At 39.8% G+C, this 23,019-nt stretch overlaps 1 protein-coding gene across 1 annotated transcript in view; it reads right to left on the bottom strand.

Annotated features, from left to right (window-relative positions):
* Nucleotides 1-23,019, bottom strand: part of rab3gap1 (RAB3 GTPase activating protein subunit 1) — a 74,072-nt gene that overhangs the window by 17,823 nt on the left and 33,230 nt on the right. The window contains exons 14-18 of the mRNA XM_053496336.1: nt 21,860-21,967; nt 20,353-20,525; nt 16,966-17,020; nt 13,962-14,255; nt 5,491-5,628 (exon numbers count right to left, since the gene is read on the bottom strand). Of these exons, the coding sequence (XP_053352311.1) occupies nt 5,491-5,628; nt 13,962-14,255; nt 16,966-17,020; nt 20,353-20,525; nt 21,860-21,967 (768 nt within the window). The remainder of the gene's footprint in view (nt 1-5,490; nt 5,629-13,961; nt 14,256-16,965; nt 17,021-20,352; nt 20,526-21,859; nt 21,968-23,019) is intronic.

Raw genomic sequence — 23,019 nt, 5'->3', positions numbered from 1 at the left:
TTTAGCACCGGAACGATGAAAATCATAAACGTGACTGAAAAAAAAAAAGAAAAAAGAGAGACTTGAATATTTCAGCAATACATCTTTATTGCTGAAATTACACAAGAAAGGCAGAACACTTTACTTAATGTAGCTTAATCAGCTTAATGTCTTACCTCGAATCACCTCGGCATCCGCCACGCTAATTCATTAGGCCAACTCCCTGATCCAATTCAAACGTTCAAGTCTTTACTAATTAGCTGAATCCTCAGCGGTGACAGAGATATCACAGACGATTAAATTAAGCGCACAAAAGCGGTATCTACATTTCTCGCTGTGAAAACCGGATTGCGGAGACAGTCGGCGGAGAAAGATCGCAGGCTGGGAGGATTACACGGCTTTGCAACTTTCATCAGCCGTGCTCATTTATGTAGCATTACGCCGACCTCCCGCGTTCCGCCATTACGTGTGCCTCGCAGCATGACTCGCACGGGCCGAAGAGGACGAGAGCGGCAATTACTGGAAGACAGAGACGGCTGCTCTGTTGCCAAGATACAAGCTTCATCCGGCCGAATGGCCAGACCATATCGACCTTGGAAAGGTAGTAGAGGTCTGCGCTTGCTTCAAACTGTAACACTGGATTAACTTAAACCTAGAAAGCCTAACATCAACTCAAACTTGACAGAACGAGGTCCCTACACGTGTACGTTTTTCACTACACTTTTCCTGACTTGCCTTCTTTAAAAAAAAAAAAAACTAGCTAAAGTACACCAATTCAAATAAATTTTTTTTAGAAAATAACACTAAAAAACCCTCTAGTGTCTGTTTTTGGGTTAATAAATAGGCGAAGTTTCCTTCCAGAAGCCAAATTTGCACATAAACACACACGCATGTGTATATTAATCGCTCAGTGGGGACTAAATCAAAGCTACTCGTGGTACATTCTCCCTGACACGTCTAAAATGCCCAGAATAATGCTATTCCCATTTTTAGATTTGTCTTATTCACACCCTGTAATTTAGCCTTGCTGAAATATCACTTGCTTTGTTTGCATGGTTTGCCTTTTTTTTTGTACATTTGCCAGACTGTGAAAAATAACGGTTGTGTTAATATTTTATCTGTAGAACACTCCTGATTTATTTCACACTGTCGTCTTTTTTTTCCTCCTCCAAGACCATACTGCTGTGACGTTTTATCTTTCCTTTCGTAACGCAAATAAGATCTAAAGGTCTTTTTCTGCCTACAGAAACGCACTCGGGGGAGGACGCTGTGCTGTGCGAAAAATCTTGGAAATGTTTTGCTGACGCGCGTGTATAATATTGAAGATCTGTTTTTATTTACCAACATCATTTAAATGACAAAAACACACAGTAAGCCATTAAACCGAGTTTACTGTACTGACTGAATTTTACAGTACGGACAACATTTTTTTTAAAGATTTAATTTTACTTCGAGGAAATGGTATGGAAACAGACTGCGCCGTGAGGCGTGCTATTCCTCAAATGTCCACTTGGGGTGTTTCTGAGCAACTCTGAGTTAAGGTCAAATGAGTTCTACTGTATATATAAATTTTAACATTAGATTAATAAACAGACACACTACAAACTACACACACACTATGTTGCTAAAAGTATTCGCTTGCCTTCCTCCACATGCATATGAACCTGAGTAACATCCACTTCTTAATCCATAGGGTTTAATATGATGTTGGCCCCGCCTCCCTTTGCAGCTATAATAACTTTAACTCTTCTGAGACGGCTTTCCACAAGGTTTAGGCGTGTGTTTATGGGAATTTTGACCATCATTCCAGTGGGACATTTGTGATGTCAGACGCTGATGTTGGATGAGAAGACCTGGCTCACATTCTCCACTCTAATAGGAGGTGATGAGGTCAATCAAGTTCTTCCACACCAAAGGCGCTCATCCATGTCTTTATGGTCCTTGCTTTGTGCACTGGTGTTGAAACAGAAAGGGGCCGTCCCCAAACTGTTCCTACGAACTTGGGAGGATGAAATTTTCCAAATTGTCTTGGTATGCTGCAGCATTAAGAGTTCCTGTTACTGGAAGATTTTATTCAATTCAATTCAATTTTATTTATATAGCGCTTTTAACAATGGTCATTGTCTTACAAAATGAAAGAACTTTTTAGAAAAGAAAATATTTGGAAGTGTGTGTGTGAGAGAAAAGGGGTAGGGCCAGGGGTAGCTCAGTGGTTAAGGCATTCAGAAGATCTCAGGTTCAAACCCCAAAAACCACCAAGTTGCCACTGTTGGGCCTTTGAGCAAGGCCCTTAACCCTCAATTGCTCAGATGTACAATGAGATAAAAAATGTAAGTCGCTCTGGATAAGGGCGTCTGCCAAATGCTTAGATGTAGATGAATGTGTCTAGATGATAATGAGATGAATGAATGATGAATGAAATGTCTCTGATGAGCAAGCCAAGGGTGACGGCGACGGTGGCAAGGAAAAGCTCCCTGAGATGGCAATAGGAAGAAACCTTGAGAGGATCCAGACTCAATCAGGGAACCCATCCTTATTTGGGGTCTTTGCCAGTTCTCCTGGCAGTTCACCGTTCTCCTGGCAACCGCCAAACCCAAACTTGTCTATCGGATTGCCAGACACAGAAGAGTGATTTATCACACCAGAGAACATCTGTCCAGTCCAGTGGTGGCATGCTTTTTTAGCACTGCATCCAAAGCTTTGCATTGCACTTGGTGATGTAAGGCTTGGATACATCTGCTCAAAACCCATTCCATGAAGCTCTCTACAATAAAACCATTCACGTTAAACCCGCCTAGGTTTTAGGTTCCCCTAGTGTAAATAAAAACAGCTCTGACTGGTTCCACCAGACCTCATGGGGTGTACTGGGGTACTGTGGAGACTCAATCAGCCTGAGACCTGGGGAATTTGGAGAACCTTCCAAGTCCTACAGCGAGCTGTGATTTAATGAGTGTTCTGATACCTTTCTATCACAGTCAGCATTGACATTTTTCAGCAATTTATGCTACATTGACTTTTCTGTGGGCCCGGCTTTTGCTCACCACAGGCACAGACGAGCCTTTTTGGCCTTTCTCCAGTTTTTTTTTGTACAATTAATAATGTTACAGCTGATCGATCTGTGTAGATGAACATGTACAATCTTGATTAGAACATTTTGAAACTTGTGTTAAAATATTAAACCATATTAAACTAATTAATTGAAAGAATCGCCCAGCACTAATTAAAGCTCGAATCACAACACGCACCGAAGAGTACAGTATGACTATCAGCGAAAAGTGTGTGTAGAGAAACTGTTCTATGTAACATCAGTTCACTTCCACAAGCACTAAACCTTTTAAAAGGAAAAGGGCCGCTCCCGAATCCTTTCACTGGCTACACTTTGCCTGCGAGCCACGGCACCTGGACTCGTTTTTAATGACCTCTCTCTCTGCTTTCTGTTAAAGATATTACAGGTCTTAAGTGGAACAATGAGGGTCCCTGACAGGGGGTTTGGGGTGTGAAAAGTCAGTACATGCTCAATACAGTCTTTCCAAAAAAATGCTTGCATGAGGCAGAAAAACGAGACCAGGTAAAAAGGTTAGTTTTTGTACTTTAATTGGTACTGTTTGAACCTGGCTGTGTGGAAAAAACTTCTTGCAAATGAAGCCATAAAACTGACATTTACAAAAGACTTCAACCACAGTACAGTGATGAGACTCTTGAACGGTTCAAACGTTTTAAAGACAGCCATGCGTCCGTGAATGACGATCTAGGCTTAGATGGTTTGGAGTTTATTGAAGTAGTTCCCGTAAAAATTCAGAGAGTGGAACACCTGATGTTTAAAAATCGACTGACAACTTGTGGAAGAGACGCATCTGTCTGTGGGAACTGTACACACAATCATTCACCAACACTGCTTGCTCATTACAGTGACTCGGCTGGGAGTTATCGCCACATCCCAACGTACAGTCCTGACCTCGCTCCAACCCATGTCCACATGTTTGGGCTATTACAGGAGTTCCTGGGAGGCCAGCGTTTTAGGCCTAAAGCGGGCAGTCCGATCGTGGCTTCAGTGGATTGAGAAAACGTTCATACCATGATGGTGTCCACACACTAGTGAAACACTAGGATAAGTGCATTAGTGTAGCAGGAGATTATACAGAGAAATGAAGGGAGTTTTTACTCTTACTAATAAAAAGTCCCGGAATGCCCATCGCATATACAGAGTTAGCCCAAAAAAATGTATATGCACTTTATAAAAAATGTATTTCTATACATTAGATATGCATAATATCACTGATAATATATTATGCATCATACTTTTCCTGTTTCCCAATTTTTCTTTTCCTGAAGTGTGTACGGTTTTTTAACTCACTGTGTATCCTCGTCTTACATTAGCCAAGTCAAATGTATATTGTCAGATTTGATTTGATATTATTAATTGCTAAATTTTTAAGCGAGTTAATTTTTCGTTGGGAGCAAAAAAACAAACCCAAAACAAGCGATTTTGCTCGCCTATTTCTGATGATAACATGTAACACAATATTCTAATGTTAAAATACAGATTCTAAGCGCAGGTCGCGACATCAGATCATCTTAAACATAAATCTCAGCAAAGGAGTTCTATCGTAGCAGCACACAGCAGCGTTAAACAATAACATCCCTGTTCCAGAAGACTCGGTCGCTTACTTATTTTGGTATCAAGGTGTACTTAAAACATGCCAACAGTCTGACAGCAAAATGAGCGAGCTCCATTTTGGGAGCTTTGAGAATTTGAGAATTTTTTTTTTTTTTTCCCTTAAAAGAAACATTATAAGCTGGTAAAAATAGTTTGTGCATTTATTGTCTTTGAGTCTGGAGACACAAATGCCAAAGTTTTACAGCAAAATTGTTTGGCTTATATCAGTATGAATTTTGTGTGATTTTGCTAAATGCTACAACTCCACCTGCTGTTGGTTTGTCACAATGTATAAAATCAGACTGTAGTTGTGTTCACGGCTGTGTAACCATGTAAGTGGTGACTGGATTTTTATTTTAGGCAAACAAACAAACAAGCAAATAAACATGCCCACAGGGACTGAAGGCCAGCATGTCTGGTCTGGCTGAAAAAAAAAAGTCAATGGCAGAAAAGCGCCAGAACATCAAATGCACCACGGCACACTGCACACAGGGCCCAGCAGACAAAGAGCCCAAGGTCACCGACCCGGCCTCCAGACTCCCCAGATCACAACACGATCGAGCCTCTAAACAAGCAAGTCTGAAAAAAATGAAGTTCCTCATCGAGCAACCCAAGGCACCCAAATGCCAGCATCCTGGTGCCAAACACACCAGTACCACGCATTAAAAGGTGGCAGGAGGGGAACCCAAAATCTATGTTGTTTTAACATTAATCTTTTTAATGATGCGTATGTATGTAATGTTCATGTTATGCCATCTACCAAACCTATTCAGCTTAGATCATCTTCAAAACACATCTTTACAATAATAGTAAATAGTGAAATGATCAATGTTATCTGTTCTCCCAGTGGTTACCTTGAAGGACTCCATGTCGGAGAGCAGGCAGGCACTTTGCATGCGAGCACGGAGATGGGCGCCCTCGGCCGAAGTACCCAGTTTGGCCAGCACCTCCGACTGCTCCTCTAGTACGTCCTCAGTCATGGGAGCTGGCTCCTAGAGAAGAAAGTAAATAGGAATAAAAATAAATAAATACATTGTTGTGCACCATTGACATTCCACTGTGATACTATTCACAGCCAAATTTAAAAATAACTTGTAAAACTTGCTGCAGAACTTGGCAGTCAGTATAGATCTTCTGGAGAGAGCCAGGCCTCCAAGGTCACACAGGATCTCTTGTTTCTCCAGGAAGAAAAAAAAAGGGAACACTTGATTGGACTGTCAGTCATCGGACGCGGAGCTGAAGACAGCTGACAGCTTTACAGATTCATTAGTGTGCTCATGCTGTCCCTCAGCAGTCAAAACCTCCAGATTCAAGCATGCGGCCAACTAATGACCCCTGAGCTTCACTAACAAGTGCGTTACAGCAAGACTGCGAGGAAACCAGACTGGCCACCATGAACGCTCTCAGTCTCACCAAAAACCTGAGTTTATGTAACATATCATCACACAAATACTTTGTGAGTCTGATTTCGCAACACAGGTATTTCCTCTGCACAAGGAGGCCTTGAGTGGGGTTGTGTACAGTTACAGCATTATCAATGTGTTTAAGTCGCAAAATTAGCACACGCTCACTTTGTCAAGTTCATTGACACGATTGTGGAAATCAAGCGTGTGTTAGTGTTCTGTATGTGGAAGAGGGCGGATAGCACGTTCCTTCAAGTGCAGCACATCATTATACCTTGATGAAGCACAACGTTGAGCATGACCAATGTTGCATATGACACAAATAATCAAAGTGACAATGCATGTCTTATTGTAAATATATAACACTCAATAAAAATTTGGAAGTAAAGTTGTTTTTCCCATGCAGAGACTAGAAGATAAATGAAAGGTAGTAAAAGTCTATTTCACTGAAAGTGGAATGAAATCTTTTAATGCAGTTCTTGTATCTGGCAGGTCAGAAGGTTGATTAATGTTCTTGTTCTACTGCGGCTCTGACAGATCCAGCTGTAATTCAACTGACAGGTTTATGTTAATGTGGACTTCCAATAGGTTAGCGTTTCTATGGTAATAAATCATTTACATGGCCCTGTATGATGGATGCACAATATTAACCTTAGATAATACATTACTAATAATTAAAAATTTTAAATGGTGCTGGTACTTATTAAAGAAAGACAAACAATTTTTTTTTTCCCCTAAGGAGAAGTTGCCATTTAATAATTTACTTTTTGATTGTCAGCATGTCAACATGGTTGGTATGTTTTCTGCCACCTCGTGAAGGTATGATGCTACAACATAAGTGAAAACAGAAAGTAACATGGGTTGTGGATGATCTGATGTACACAGGAATTTCATCACTCAATAACACACATTATTTACATAATCTCTCACCACATTTCTCAGTCTATTCTTCACCACAATGCTTACTCCACACCTCCCTCCAGACCACACATCATTCTTCACCCCTTCTCTGATGCCATTTCTCATCTCATTTCCTGGCCTTCTTCAACAAATCCTCCACATTATTCTTAGTATTATTACTTACTTCAACCTTTACTTCATCCTCCATCCCATTCTTATCATCATTACTCCAAACTTACTACAGTATTGCTACTCATGCCAACCTTTACATTATTCTTTACCCAATTCTATGGGTATCATATGAGTATCATTACTCACTCCAATATTTACGCAATTCTCCACCCCATTCTTAGTATCATTACTCACTCCAATATTTACTCAATTCTCCATCCCATTCTTAGTATCATTACTCACTCCAATATTTACTCAATTCTCCATCCCATTCTTAGTATCATTACTCACTCCAATATTTACTCAATTCTCCATCCCATTCTTAGTATCATTACTCATTTACTCAATTCTCCATCCCATTCTTAGTATCATTACCTACTCCAATGTTTACTCCATCCCATTCTTAGTATCGTTACTCACTCCAACATTTACTCAATTCTTCATCCCATTCTTAGTATCATTACTAACTTCAATATTTACTCAAGTCTCCATCCCATTCTTAGTATCATTACTCACTTCAATATTTACTCAATTCTCCATCCCATTCTTAGTATCATTACTGACTTCAATATTTACTCAATTCTCCATCCCATTCTTAGTATCATTACTCACTCCAATATTTACTCCATTCCATTCTTAGTATCATTATTCATTCCAATCTTTACTCAATTCTCCATCCTATTTTACTATCATTACTCACACCAATACTTACTCTATTAACCACTTCATGAACACAATTTCTACTTCAATCTTTTACCACATTTCTCACTTTATACCTCACTCCACTTCTCACCCTGTTCTTTAAACGTTTCTTCACCCTTTATCCCAATCTATGCATCACCCCATTAGTCACTCCATTTCTTGCTTCATTCCTCACTTTATACTTCACTTCAGTCCTTCCAACAATTCTCCACCTCTTTTCCCAAACTATGCTTCACACGACTGCTCACTCCATTTATCACCCAATTCCTTTCCTTATTCTTCACGCCATTCTTCGCCCCCTGTTCTTCACTCTGTTCCTCACTCCATTTTCACCTCATTCCTCAGTCCCTTTTTTTTTAACTCTATTCCTTAATGTATTCCTCACCCAATTATGCACTCTGCACAATCAATTGCAAATTCTTTGCATTATCACAGGAATGGCTTTCCTGGCAAAGTATCCTTAGTAGCCGCACACATCACTGCTTTTCCTTTTAGATAAATTAAAATCAAATTAAAATTAAAGACTTGTATCTTTTACTTTTTATTAAATGTGCTGTTGAAACTACATAATTTAATGTACTACATCACAATTATTAGTTTTAGGGCATTCACTATACACATTTTTTCACAGTGTGTTGAAAAAGAGTGCTGTGCATTAGTCCACCCTCAGCATGCTAACCTGTATGTACACCTTAGTAACCAAGATCACAGTAATTCAGGTCTGTCACACCAATCAACCCATTCAAAAAGGGTTTGCTGAATGACGGTGGTAATTTAGCTGTTTGGTCATAACTGGTTCGGTTTGTGAACGCAGATATACAATGCAGCCTTAGGAGAGAACATGGGAAGGACACAGCTGGCAGCACAACTTAATGAATCGAAGTGACATGCTAGCTCTTTGAGAAGTATTCTTAGAAAATAGAAAAAAAGAGAAAGAAGCACAGTCTGATATTACTGGCCTAGCTGGCTTTAAAAATAGTGTGGAACAAATAAACACCTGTTTAATGTGCATCACATTTTAAAAGTAAAGGAAGAATTTTAAAAAGTGAAAATTAAGACATCGAGTTAAATAATGCATAAAAAACAAGTTTTTTAAAAAAAATTCATTTTTGCAAAAACAGAATTTTTAACATGCTTAAAATGCTTAAATCCTACACGTGAGGGAAGCCATTACGAAAACCGTTTGTCTTTTTTCATGTTCTTTCTTTCATCGCTTTTTCCTCCTACACTTCCTCCAAACTATCCCCGAATTACGAGCCCTTTCTCAGACTCAAAGCAAAGGAAAGGACGGTGAGAATGCCAGCAAACGAAAGCAGGAGACAAAATCAATGGCGGCGCGCAGGAACGCACGCGACGTTGACAAATATGAGGCAATGAGATGAGCGGAGGGCCTTAAAAGCAAAGCGAAACGAGAGATTATTAAAGGAAAAGGGGACGCGCTTCAGATGTAATAAAGGGGGAGCCGGGGGAAAAGAGAAAGGCTGTTGAGAGAGTGAGTGAGAAAATTATAGCAATAATGAGAGAGAGGTAGAGTGAAAGCGAGGGAATAGGCAGGAACGTGACAGACGGCAAACAAGATGCAAACGGAAAAAGAGAGCCGAGTTTTGGAAAAAAAAAAACATCAGAAAACAAAAAGAAGTGCTACAGCTGCATAGAAGATGGAGTGCTGCATCTCGAGCTAAACAAACCAATAAAAAATATGCTGACACTTTTTTTCCCCCCTCCTGTCCCAGCTTTTCTTTTCTCCTCCTTTCTCAGGTGCCCTCTAAAAAGCAGCCAGACACAGACAAGCACGGGGAAAAAAAAAAAAAGTAGCCCTAAAGGCCCCGAGGCGATATCATGAGCTCGGACTCATCCGAGTGTGTATGCAGATGCTGGATTGTGAGGGGTGCATGTCGAGAGACCTCTCCAGCAGTATATTTTTGTGAAGCTTCACATTTCAAGGCTCGATATTATAAGCTGCAAAAAAACGGCCAACGAGGTGCTGGCAAAAACCACCGTTACCCATCTGTGCCCTACTTTTGCATGCTGATTAACTGCAGAAGACACTTTTTACATGCTGCGCTAGAGCTCATTTACGTCACCGCGCTAACATTTGATCGAAAACTTTCTTGTTTTGGATCCTGGCAGGGCCGGATACCGTGTACCTGAGCAGATGTTCCCCCAAAAAACAAAAAACAAACAAACAAAAAAAAAAACACACACTTTGAAAAACTAAAAACGAAAAAAGCCATAGACTGGACAAATGCAACTTCCTAAATATAGGAGAAATATCTATTGCACAACAACAACTAGGATGATATATAAAACAAGAACTAATGACCCAGCTGATTTTTATTATTCATGAATACGCCGTCTAAAGACTAGGACAAGTTTATGGTATTAGAAGGCATAAAAATATATATATGAAATTGAAATGTATTATTATATAGAGAGCTTTTTTTCATATGATTTAAAATTTTATTTATATGGTAACAAATGTGCATGCACAGTGTGACAGTCACAATGTTATCGCTGATTCTATGTTCCTGTGAGTGTTTGGCAGTCAATAAACACATACAACAAAAAAATCTTATTAGAAAAAACTGGACTGTATGAAGGACTGTATGATTTTTTTTTTCCAGAAAGATGAAAAAAATTACTTATGCTAAGAGGACAAAATTATGATCAAGCTGAAGCAAGAAAGCAGAAATAGTCTTGCCTTGCATGCCAAACGTTTTTAAACATGCTGTAAGATTTTTTACTTTGGCAGAAACCCAGCTGCCATTTCAAACACCAGTGTGGGGCTAAAGCTGAGGTTCGCAAACGTTTACCTTTTAAAGCAATTCCACAAACCCTCTTCAGCACAGATATTTTATTAAACACGATCCAAGCATTTGACTATTTTTTTCAGCTTATTCTAATGCTTACAATCACGTGTTCATTTTCTTTTAGGAACTATAATTCCTTTGAATCCTAATTCTCATAAAAACTTAAAATGTCAATAACTGATATTAGAGATAACCGTTCACTTAGGTATCGTGGCATTACATGCATCACCCCACCGATTCCAAAATCCTTTTTTTTAATGAAATTTTTATTTACGAGGGTGAGTCAAAAATTATCCGCACTAAAAACTCATCAGCGCTTTTCGTACAAGACTACAGTCTCCCCGGTCACTGCAGGTGTTACGTCAGTTCATTTGTAACCGCGGTGCCAGCAAAAATGGACGACTTGCAACTCGCATTCAAAACGAGCAACATGTAGGGATTCTTTTTTGTGGTCTGAGGGTGTACCCCATGCTGAAACAACGTCTGGATATCTACGAACAATATTTGGACTCTAAGGAAACTGGAAGTTTCTTAAAGTGAATTATTACTGGTGACGAGACACAGATTCATCACTATGAGCCTGAGAGCAAACGGGCCGAGTATGGAACTGAAACATCCCCAATCGCCAACCGAGAAAAAGTTCAAAGGTCAAAACTCAGCAAAAAAAATTCATCAATGTTTACAGTTTTCTGGGATGTTTATGGGCCATAAGTATTGGAACACTTTAGGAGAAAACAGGTTCAACAATCGACAGTGCTCGATACAGTGAGACGCTGAAGAGCTGAAGCCTAAACTTTGTATTAAATACGGAGGACTGTTATCCGAGGTCTGCACACTGCCCACACGGTCAACTCTTTATGTTGAGTGTGGTGTTAAAGCATAACGTACCTATAGTCCTGATCTTCTTCCATCATTCATCTTTCACCTGGTGCTTTTGTGGCTCACGGCTCAGCCTAAAACATTTTTAATGACGTAATACGAGAGCTGGTTGAAAGATAATTAAAGTGTACTGAAAAAGATGCGGTCGGCTGGTGTCACGCGGTTTGGAGAAAGCACATTATACTCTTTGAGCCTCCCTGACTGGTAGTGTGAGCGCCCTAGTGACCGGTGGGAATTTAATACGACCAAATGAGGGAGAAAAAAAATTCTACAGGCAGAGTGTAAATGATTTGTACAGGTAAACCTTGGATTGCGAGCATAAATTGTTACAGAAGTATGCTTGTACATCAAATTTCCTTCTTTAAAAATAATGGAATCTCACAAGATTCGTTCCACAACCCAAAAATGTTTAGATGATAAAAGATTAATATAAAATATAAAGTAAAAAAAAAAAAAAATAACCAGCACTTTACGTTTGAAAGGAACCAAGACCTCGCTTGTTTATCAAGTTAAAATCTATTTAAAAATTTAGCTCATCCTGCAAAACGTTTGTAGACCAAGTTACTCGCAATCTAAGGTTCCACTGTACATACAAATTATACATTTATGAATAAAAAGCATACCATGTTTGCTTTTGTCAAAAAACATTGCAATTCTTCTATAATCTTACAGGTGGTGCTCTCTTATCCAGGCAGGAAGGAGTTTTATCCGGAATAAAAAAAGAAATAAAAAAAATATATATAGGGATGAAACTTTAGACCACAATAATTCATTAGTATGGGGTAGGGCCTACTTTTTGCAAGCAATACAGCATCAGTTCGTCTTGGGAATGACAGATACAAATCCTGCACAGTGGCCAGAGGGATTTTAAACCATTCTTCTTGTAGAATAGTGGCCAGGTCACTTTTTTGACTCGCTCCTTCAAAACATCCCAAAGTGGCTCAATAATATTTAGATCTGGTGACTGTGCAGGCCATGAGAGATGCTCAACTTCACTTTCATGTTCATTAAACCACTTTGCCACCAGTCTTGCTGTGTGTACTGGTGCATTATCATCCTGATACACGGCAACACCTTCAGGATACAATGTTTGAACCACTGGGAGCACATGGTCCTCCAGAATGGTTAGGTAGTCCTTGGCAGTGACGGGAAAGACAGTGACGGTGGACTCATCAGCGAACAATACATGTTTCACATTGACCACAGCCCAAGATATTCGCTGCTGGCACCATTGAAACCGACAGTCGGCATTGGCACGAGTAATCAAAGGTTTGGCTATAGCAGCCCGGCCATGTATACTCACCCGGTGGAGCTCCTGGTGAACAGTTTTGGTGGAAACAGGAGAGTTGAGTTGCACATTTAACTCTGCAGTGAGTTGGGCAGCTGTGGTTTTATGTTTTAGCACCCAGACAGCTTTCTCTTGCGTCCACAGTTACTCCTGCCTAAAGTGGTTCGTCCTTCTTGGTGGTATGCTGACATTACCCTGCTCTTGATAAATCATAAAAGACTTGCTGTCTTGGAATCCCAAACCCTGGAGGTGTGAGGACTAAGCCAAAGCGCATTCGGCTGTTCATACATTTTTTTCAGCTATGAATCGAAAAAGATGTATAAATTAAGCAACAAGCATAATGTGATGGTTCACGCTGCCATGTTGCTATATTTTTCTTTCCTCCCTCTGGTATTTTCATTGTTCTAAACCCCTGAGCTGGAGTGGATGGTGGAATTGTGCAACACATTGTGGCATTTAAAATCTGCCAGCGTGTTGAAATTTTCAAGCCCTTTGGTCGGTCCTCGGAGACGCATTCTTGGAGCAGACACAAAGCCAAAATGATATTTACGTGCAGCATCCTTAAGTGCAGTCCTGTCCCATTTACAAAAAAAAAAAAAAAAAAAAAAAAAAACAGCTCAAAAAGGAAAAAGCATTTTTTTTAGCACTGGAAAAGAGTTTAAAAATACATCTAGTTAGTTTTTCTGTGCTAATTTTGCACCGTTTTTCCCCACATGACCTACCATCTCTTAAACAACGATCTCATCCTCATGTACGGGATGTAAAAATATGAACAGCGCATTTATATAATCACCTTTGTGTAGTGGGTGTAGTGATGAGTAAGGATGTTCCATTAAAAAAAAAAAAAAAAAAAAAAGAAGAAGAAGAATATTGTCAAATATTTCATGCTTGCTGCCAAAAGGGATACATTTACATTTAGGCATTTGGTCGACCCACGTATCCAGAGTGACTTTCATTTTTATCTCATTATACGTCTAAGCAGTTTAGGGGCTTTGCTCAAGAGCCCAACAGGGACAACTTGGTGGTCGTGGGATTTAAACCTGGGACCTTCCAAACTGTAGTTCATTGCCTTGACCACTGGGCTAAATGTACAGTATACATCTTTTCTTTTCCTAGGGAACACGAGAGGAAGTGAACGGTCGACGGTAAGAGGTCTCGTCCGCACGACTCACCTGCGTTACTGGTATATACAGCGGCTCGCTCGAGTTGAGCAGGGTGAGCTTTCCATGAGGCTGCAGTCGACCCTCTGGCTTCGTTTTGGCTCCGGCTCCTTTAGCTCCATCCGCCGGCGGCTCCTTCACGTCCTCGGCGTCGCTCAGACACTCGAAGAACTCGTCCTCGCTGTCACTCCACGAGTCCCAGGACTTCCCCGGTGACACCTGAGGCACCGGGAGTCCGTTTTCACCTGCTGCGTCTTTCCGGGCGTTGTCCCTCGCTTTCTTGTGCTCGATGCAGCAGTTGAGCATCTGCGTACCAAAGAGGACATATATGAGGCAGAATTATATCGAATGCAACCTTCCTGTCCATATCTGACATCTGCTATGCTCCTGATTAGCGCACTTAACTGTACTTCGGAAGCAGACAAAAAAAAAAAAAAAAAAAAAGGAGTCACAGTGGAGTTGAAGCATTTGTAAGAAGAGTATAAACCCAGGGTATGAAAGAGGATGAAATAAATAAAGAAAGGAATAAAGTCAAGTGGCATGAAGTGTATTCGGAGTACAGTGGGAATTTTAATGCATATTCTCACCTGCCTTTGACATTGACTTCCCAGACGCCGCATAATAGCACTGACGCATTTAATATGCACCTCTAAAACGACCGCCTGAACATTCGTTTGAAAAATGTCAAGTCGAAATGACTTTCAGATAAAAACTCCCCTCTGCTTCTATACCCGTGTCAAATTCAAACCAGGAAGTGTTTAATAAAGAAGGACAAGCTTCATGGCTGGCGGACTACAGCGCTCTCGTTCAAGAATGTTCGGAACGTTTTTTTGTTGTTCGACAAATAAATAAAATGTAACAAACCCAAAATTTGAAGGCAATCAGGACACGCATAAGTAAATATTACCGGATTCCTTCTTTAAACTACTGTACGTACGCCATTTTTAGATTTTGGGAATAAATGCTTATTTCAAAAGATCCCCATCATATTAGAAAAAAAAAAAAAACTTTCCAGAAAGTTACAGGTTATAAACTCTAGTGATGTAGCAGAGTTCGAAAAACCGTAGAAGTTCAAGTCAAACTCCAGACTTGTGCCAACATTTCTTGTGAATGAAGGCGTAAAACCGTTTGACGGAGCCCACGGCAGTCGTTTCTGTGAACGTTCAGCGAGTGGAACGCCTGATCCTTGTCGCCAACTTGCAGAAAAGACGCATTTGTGCCTGTGTGAACTGTACACACAATCGATTCCCAACACCGCTTGCACATTACAAGAGCTCAGCGGGAAGTTACTGCCAAATCCCTCATACAGTCCTGACCTCGCTCAAAACCGTTTCATATGTTTTGTTGCATTAATAGAGTTCCTGGGAGGCCAGTGTTTCAGACGGGAATGAAGCAGTGCAACACTGGGATAAGTGCAGCAGTGTAGCAGGGGATTATATAGAGAAATGAAGGGAGTTTTCACTCTCATACCCTTCGCATTTTAATCCACACCCACTATGGGTCTAAACCCAAATACAGACGTGCAAAGTAAACAGAGTAGGTAGAGACGGTAGAACTGTATTTCATCCCTAATCTGTAAAACATGCAAAGACAAATACATACTGAATCCATAGAAAACGTGTTTTACCTGTATTCACTCCTAATCTGCATTCGTGTACATTTATTTCCTTAATCCATGACATCGCTTAGCTTTTCTCTCCCTCTTAGAGGAGTTATGAAAGAAACAAACATTTATTAGCCAGAAGAAAGATTTAAGGCGGGTACATGCAGTGCAGTGTGAGGTGAGTGATTTCATCCAGGCACTGCAGCAAATAAACCAAAAAAAGTGCCTGTGTGTTTATCTGCTCTGCATATCACTGTATAGAGTTGTACAGTAGCTCTTATATCCTTATAATAACTTACATCGTATACATACACACACATATATATATTAAGCGAGAGAGAAAGAGAGAGCATTTCCATGAAGTAATAACTGCAAAGAGCTACTGCGAGAGCATTTTAACCATAGCATGGCTGTTGGAACTAGACGATACGACCACTTGAACCATATAAACCACACAGTCCACTTTATTAGGCACACCTTTCCGTTTCAAACAGGCTCACATGTTATCAAGTCACACAGAACACTTTTTTTTCCCTCTCTCCCAATTTTCATGTTTTGATGTGAATATTAAGGAAATCTCTTGCATGATTTTACGCACCGCACTGCAGTGGAATGAACGACGGCGTAGACGAGCAGGTGTTCCTATTAAAGCGGCCATAAACATAGCTCAGCTTGCCATCGTGACACAGCTAGGCAGAAATCAGAGTATCAAGTTTCCACTAACTTTAGATGCATATAGATAAATATTGTGTGCTGATACTGCAGATAAAGTAAGAGATGGAAAGATGGAGAATGAGAGTGAGAGAGAGAGAGAGAGAGAGAGAGAGAGAGAGAGAGGCAGTGAGGGGTAATGGTGGCTTGCCACTTACGGTATGACCATGGGTCCCATGGTGCCCCATTTTATTGAGGAGATTGCAGATAAAGAGACTCTCTGCTTCAGCTACCCAGACTGATATTACTACTCTCTCTCTCTCTCGACTTTCTTCTCTCCCTGGATGGCTTTATTACAGCCTCCTCTCCTCTCCGCGTTCCTGCTATGTGTCTGACTCAGACGATTGCAATGAAATAGCTGTGAAATGGTCATCAGGGGCCACATTGCACTTCAAATTTAAATAAGGGCGTCGGTATTAAACGCTCGGGTGTCGCATCCAATGCCGAAAGAAAAATCCAGTTTAAAGCCATCGTGGCGCTGTAATGCTATCGAGGGCCGCGACGCAAAAGATATGCGTGCTATCGAGACCCATCGAGGTACTTTTAGGCTTCGTTGACATTTAATGAGGCAGATATACCGCACCGAGTGGCTCGGAGAACGCAGTCCAGATTTCCATTAAGCGACTCAACAGACCTGAATGCATGACGCAGAAGAAGAAGAAGAAAAAAAAAAAATGAGCGGCAACTGGGAAAGCAGGTTACCTGGAGTTTCTGGTGGAGTAAGCAGCATCGCAGATCAGGAGGGCCTGCGGGCAACCTGGAAACACCACAAGGGAGGAAAGGAAAAGGAATTCAAGAGCGACACAAACTGCTGATAAACTAATAATACAAGGACAATGTGTGATCCTAACAATGGATCAGTTTCCATACTTCCACCGACGCGTTCTATTTTCACTCTCATTTGCACACAATGATGTGGCAGGATGGCGAGCCACAGGGACGGTTATTGTTCCTCCGTCCGCTTCATCAACAAGCATGATAGATAAGACTCTCCCCCTCAGTCTCTTCACAGTGTTAATCACCCAGCGTGCACAAAAAAATACATGAAAACATGAACATGGCACGGCACAGCCCCAAAAGACTGGACCAAACCAATGCAGCTCAACCTTAAAAAAAAAAAAAAAAAAAAAAAAAGTAAAACGTGGACTCGTTTTCGAGGTATCTACTTCGGGTGCCATCTGTCTTGTTAGTATGAGGATATTTGTGTTATGCTTTACTTTTTATCGATAAGTTAAAAAAATGTTCCACGTGCATATCGCAAAGAGTTCTCAGAGACTTTATTCCTCCTCCAAAAGGTCCTAAACCGCTTCAAATCGAGAAGATCAAGATGTAAATTTCTCCTCATTGATGTTCGTGACAGATGGTCTGCATGGGTCTAGGGAGCAATTAGCAACAAGCATCAGCACACAGGCGGAATGTGTGATATGACAAATCTCATGTCTAACGATGTCCAAATGATCAAGTATGACAAATCTGTTCATAAACAAACAAAAACACAAATCAATAAATAAATAAATAAATATAAACCCTAAACTGTAAAACTCTTTACTTTAAAGCATCAGCACACAGGCAGAGAGAAAATCTGATACGACGACTCTGAAGGCTGATGGTCTTGATCGTGCTGCACACTTTCAAGAATTTCATAGTCAAATTAAATAGAGAAGAATTGAATATTGTAGTTTTTTTTCCTAGTTAAAAGGAATTCAATGGTACACAATACATGCCTTGAGTTTATTAGCAATTAGCAAAACAATTAGTCTACCTGAATTTTATTAAATAGTTCACATCGATAAATGCTGATAAAAGATGGTTTAATATACGGACATACACGGCAAGTAAAGCGAATTTTCTACTTGAGTGCTAGTTACTGTAGCAAGACTAAAACTAACATTTGTCAGTGGAATCAGATGCGTCAAAAAAAACCAGAACAAAAATTAATAGATTAAAAGTGATTTTAAAAACTGTAATCCAAAATTAACCAAAAAAAAAAAAAATTTAATTAAATAATTACAAATATTGTTCACTTTTTCTTCTCATCTTGATTTTTAAGGTGGCCTGGTTCTCACAGTCCAGCTGTTTTTATGCAGATGTTACAGGTCTCTGATCCTCACTGGCCAGCTGTTTTTGGGCGGATATTACTGTACAGGACTGCATTCTAATTGGACAGTTGTTTTTTTGCTGATGCTACAGGATCGTTCCTCATAGAACAACTGTTTTTTTTTTCCTTATTTGCCAGCTGTTTTTAGGCGGATGTTACAAGATTTCGTTCTTATTGGCAGATTCCACAGGATCCTCACAGGACAGCTGTTTTTCTCCTTATTGGCCATCTGTTTTTGGCCGAATGTTACAGGACAGCATCCTCATAGGGCAGCTGTTTTTCTGCAGATGTAATAGGACTCTGCATCCTCATAGGACAGCTGTTTTGGGTGGACAGTACAAGATTTCGTTCTTATTGGCAGATGCTACAGGATTGGGTCCTCATAGGACAGCTTTTTACTCCTCATTGGCCAGCTGTTTTTACGCAGATGTTACAGGACAGCGTCCTTATAGGCCAGCTGTTTTTACGCAGATGTTACAGGACTGCGTCCTCATAGGCCAGCTGTTGTTGTTCGGTTGTTACAGGACTGCCTCCTGATTGGCCAGCTGCTGTTAAATCCTTTTAATTTACCCAGATAACAGGGGAAGCTGTGGTTGTTCTGTATGTTTTAATTAATTGTCTTTTTAAATTTAAGGCAGTTGAGGTTAGGCTTTGAGGATTTTGAGGTTGGATTAGGCCTAAATTTGGGGAGTAAATGGCAAACAAGCCCCTTTCATGTACTTGTACAAAAACACCCTGATTTTAACCGAACTTGGTATTTTTAATCAGATGAACGATGTCAGTCTGATGTTAACTCGGACTGTTTTGTAAACACCTGACATCACTCACTAACGCTCTTGGAGCTGAATCATCACAATTCCCACAGCCACGCCTCAAAAAAAAATTCTACTACTGTCCATTTAATGTACAAGTACGCTATTAGCTTTGCAAATCTAGTGGGAAAATTTCGATTCCATCATTCAGTCAGTCTAAAGTGAGAAGTGTTATTTAGATGAGACAGCACAGTCCTGCTTCAATAACACAAAACTGTGTGCTTCAACATGGGAATAATGAACATCAGTTGTACATTAAGTCATCTGTAATGCATTATCATCTTAAACCATCCTGGGTAATATGCGAATAGATTAGAATAATGTGGAAGGTTAATAATCTCAGACGTCTGAATGCTCAGGCTGGTACTCACACTGCCCCTGCACCATGGTATTACTGCAGTGTGAATCTGTAATTATATTCCCCCTTTCTTTTTCCTTTTTAAAGAGAAAGCAGACTGAGTTTTGCCTAAAAAAAGCCACCCAATGTACATTGCATAGTAACCTATAACAAACGACATATTCAGCTTGATGATGTCTAATTTTTTTTATTTTTATGAAATCTCGGCAGACGTTGCTAAATGACATGAACGAGTAGGTCAGGCTCAATCGATTATTGTCCACAGACTTCGAGAGGTCACCTCAACATCACATCACCATAGCAACAAAGAAAATCCTATAAAAGTACAGCCTGCTACCAATAACTCGCTATTTTATTTACTCATTATTCCTCCTACTGAGAAATGTTTGATATATGGAGGGGAAAAAAAAGTTTATTTTTTTATTTTTAAGAAATTAAAGTAAAAGCAGCTCTTGGGTTCTGAAAAGAAAAATCAGCTAAAAAAGTTTTTATTCCAACTTAAATTACCTCTCAAAATATTTTCTTTATTACACATTAACGCTTAAATGAATCATGAATCATAAAATTTAGAATAGCATTAAAATGAGGTAATCCGTTCCTGCATTGCTAAGATCTGACAAGGCACACCGTTATATCTGTTCATTAACGTGTAATGAATTTTAGGTAAGGCAATCTGATGTGCAGCAAATTTCTCAAGTTTTACTTTTCCATAAAATCCATCAGAATACCTTGCCCATGTGCTCGGTCTCCGATATGACAGAACTCACATCTAGCCAAGTACATTACAGAGACGCGCATAACGTGGGGTGACATCACTTTACCCGTAGATGAGGTAATTGTTCTCCCAGCGATAGCGCATCTCCAGGACGAACTCCTGCCAAAGATGGGCCACCGCTCTTACACCGCCGTGGTAGAAATTCACCAAACACACACACAGCGCCAGCCTGTAGGTCAGACAGTCCCACGGAGAGGACTTCAGGACGTTAAACAGATTCTGTCCAAGAGAGACACAGGACACACAAAAGGGTAGAAAAATCTATGTAAAACATACTGTACATGTGTTTAGAATTTTTATTTTTATCATTTTTTTATTATACATCATATTTATATATTTAATTATATAACATCTAATCTAAAATCTAATATTTAATTATAATTCTTTTTACCGTATTTATTTTGCATAATAAATAATAAAGGTTAGACAAAAAGATCAATTATCATATGGGGATGATGAGAGAGAACTATGAGCGGGCCCAAGCACCTTGCGTCATAGCCCCTCCGTGGGCACCAGAAAGACAGTGGGCAGACTGGGCACATGGGTTAAAAGGGTACATACCAATTCCAATATGACATAATTTTAGAAAAGGCGGAATTATATGTTTAGACCCAGATGCTGGAAAAAAAAGCATAACACTATGACGTCACTCAGCCTAATATAATTTTTTTTTTGTATTAAATTGTATAAAAAAAAAACAAGCGGGCCCTTCACACACTATGATGACATCAGGCTAATGTCATACTGCTTGACCCCAAGACAATGTCTTGTACATGTGCTGACTATAGGTATATGTGTATCTTTGTATCTGTACGATGTTACGTCTGAACCATTGAATGTTCAGTCTGATCTAAAAGTGATCAAAAGAAACATGTTTACAAACTTAGACAAGCCTCTATTTAGAGTTGATTTTTCTTTGGTTCCATTTCATTTCTGGTTTTATTGATAAAACTCGTAATATGTATCACTCCACAGTCTATACTGTAGGCTCAGTAATATCGCAGCACATATTACAACAAGAAGCTGGTGCTTAAAAAAAAAAAAAAAAAAAGGGACACACTTCATTAGTTTAATTGACCGCGTCACTTAATTTCAGTCGTACAGTAAAACCCAAATGGCCACCGCCATTAACTGTTGTAGTTACATCATTAATCAAAATTGCGTTCAGTCGATTCGTGAAGCTGATTTGCTTTTCAAAATCCTATTAAATTTAAATCTATCTGAACATCCTGTTTACAGACCATTTGCTACATTTAATGGTAACACAACAGTACGCTCTTAACACCCTGCGTTAATAGTTATCGTCCCCGCGTTTGGGACACACTCTTTCGATTTTTATTAGTGAAGAATAATGGAATCTTATTTCAGAAAAAAATTAAATAAATAAATAAATAATCATAATAAACCCTGTCTGTGGTAATGGATGATTTATTACTTAATTGGAACCCGAATCAGATTTCACGAATCCATTCAATACCTTATTAGTCCGAGGCTCGCGTAGAAAGACGACGGAAGGGTGCGAGACATAAACTGTGACGTAGCGCTGCACTTACCGCGTCCTCCGTTTCTTTATCTTGATCGCTCTTTCCTCCAGCGTTGACCTGAGGCGCTTTGGGTTCGTTGGAGTCCGATTTGTCCAGCGCCGAATCTGGGAAAAGATACTAAGAGAAACACCCGCAATCAGCAAGCCTTATTTAAAATGAAAATCAGTGATCAGTGTAATAAATAACGTTTCTTCTGACAGATTGTAATCCTTTTACATCTCATCTACAAGCACGGGTGCCAAAACCCCAAACCGATTGATTGTTAATTGGTTCAAGACCCTCATTTTACCCCCCACAACCCCAAAGAAAAAGTAAAACTTGCAAACGTAAAACTTGCAAACGTGACTCACCAGTTTAATTGTAAGCTTCATTATGACAAAGTACAAACACCACACGCTAATCGTAGCGATGTTTTATTTACCAATGAGTCACTGCTGAGGCTCAGAGCCAATAAAATCAAGGCAATGGGAGAACATTAAAAAGTATAATTCATAGATTATAGACTTCATGATATGAAAAGTCGCAAAACAAACTTATAAAGATAATTAAAAACAATAAACAAAAATATGAATTTTGTTCAAGCGAAATAAAAGCAAAGAAATTATCTAGTCTTAATTACTTTTTTTTGTTGGTATGATTAGAATGAATTTTGGATTAGAAGTGGATTTTTTTTTGGCGGCCGGGGGGGCTTGGGGGGGGGGGGTTATTCACCCTTACACAACAGCGCTGGACTCCTGATTCTGATGGGAGTTTCCTCTTTAAATAGAAGACACACAGACGGAGCCACCGAATAGGCTGCTACTCGTGCCGGCGCCCGGAAGTCCTTATATAATGTGACCTCACACATAAAAAGGAAAAGAAAAAAGTCCAAGAGACAGGAAGCTCCTGCTCTCATTCATGTGATAATATTTCCGATTGGGATGAGTGGCGTTCCACCAGTGATGACAATAGACGCCAACAGCATTGGGACATTTAACAATACCCATCATTCCGTTCTAATAATCATTAATTACACTAACTGTCGGTCGCAGCGTGAGTGAAAGTAGGTCAGTACCGAGGAGAGAGCAGCTGCCTGCCAAAACAAAACTCCTTCCATAACGATTTACCTCAAAAATGCCAACATTTATTAAAAATAGGTTGATGTGGAGAATCTGCTGTACCAGTCCATG

Source organism: Clarias gariepinus, chromosome 5 (genome assembly GCF_024256425.1).
Source record: "Clarias gariepinus isolate MV-2021 ecotype Netherlands chromosome 5, CGAR_prim_01v2, whole genome shotgun sequence".
Taxonomy (NCBI): domain Eukaryota; kingdom Metazoa; phylum Chordata; class Actinopteri; order Siluriformes; family Clariidae; genus Clarias; species Clarias gariepinus.
Note: the sequence above shows the minus strand (reverse complement) of the source record. Positions and strands in the feature narration are given on the sequence as shown.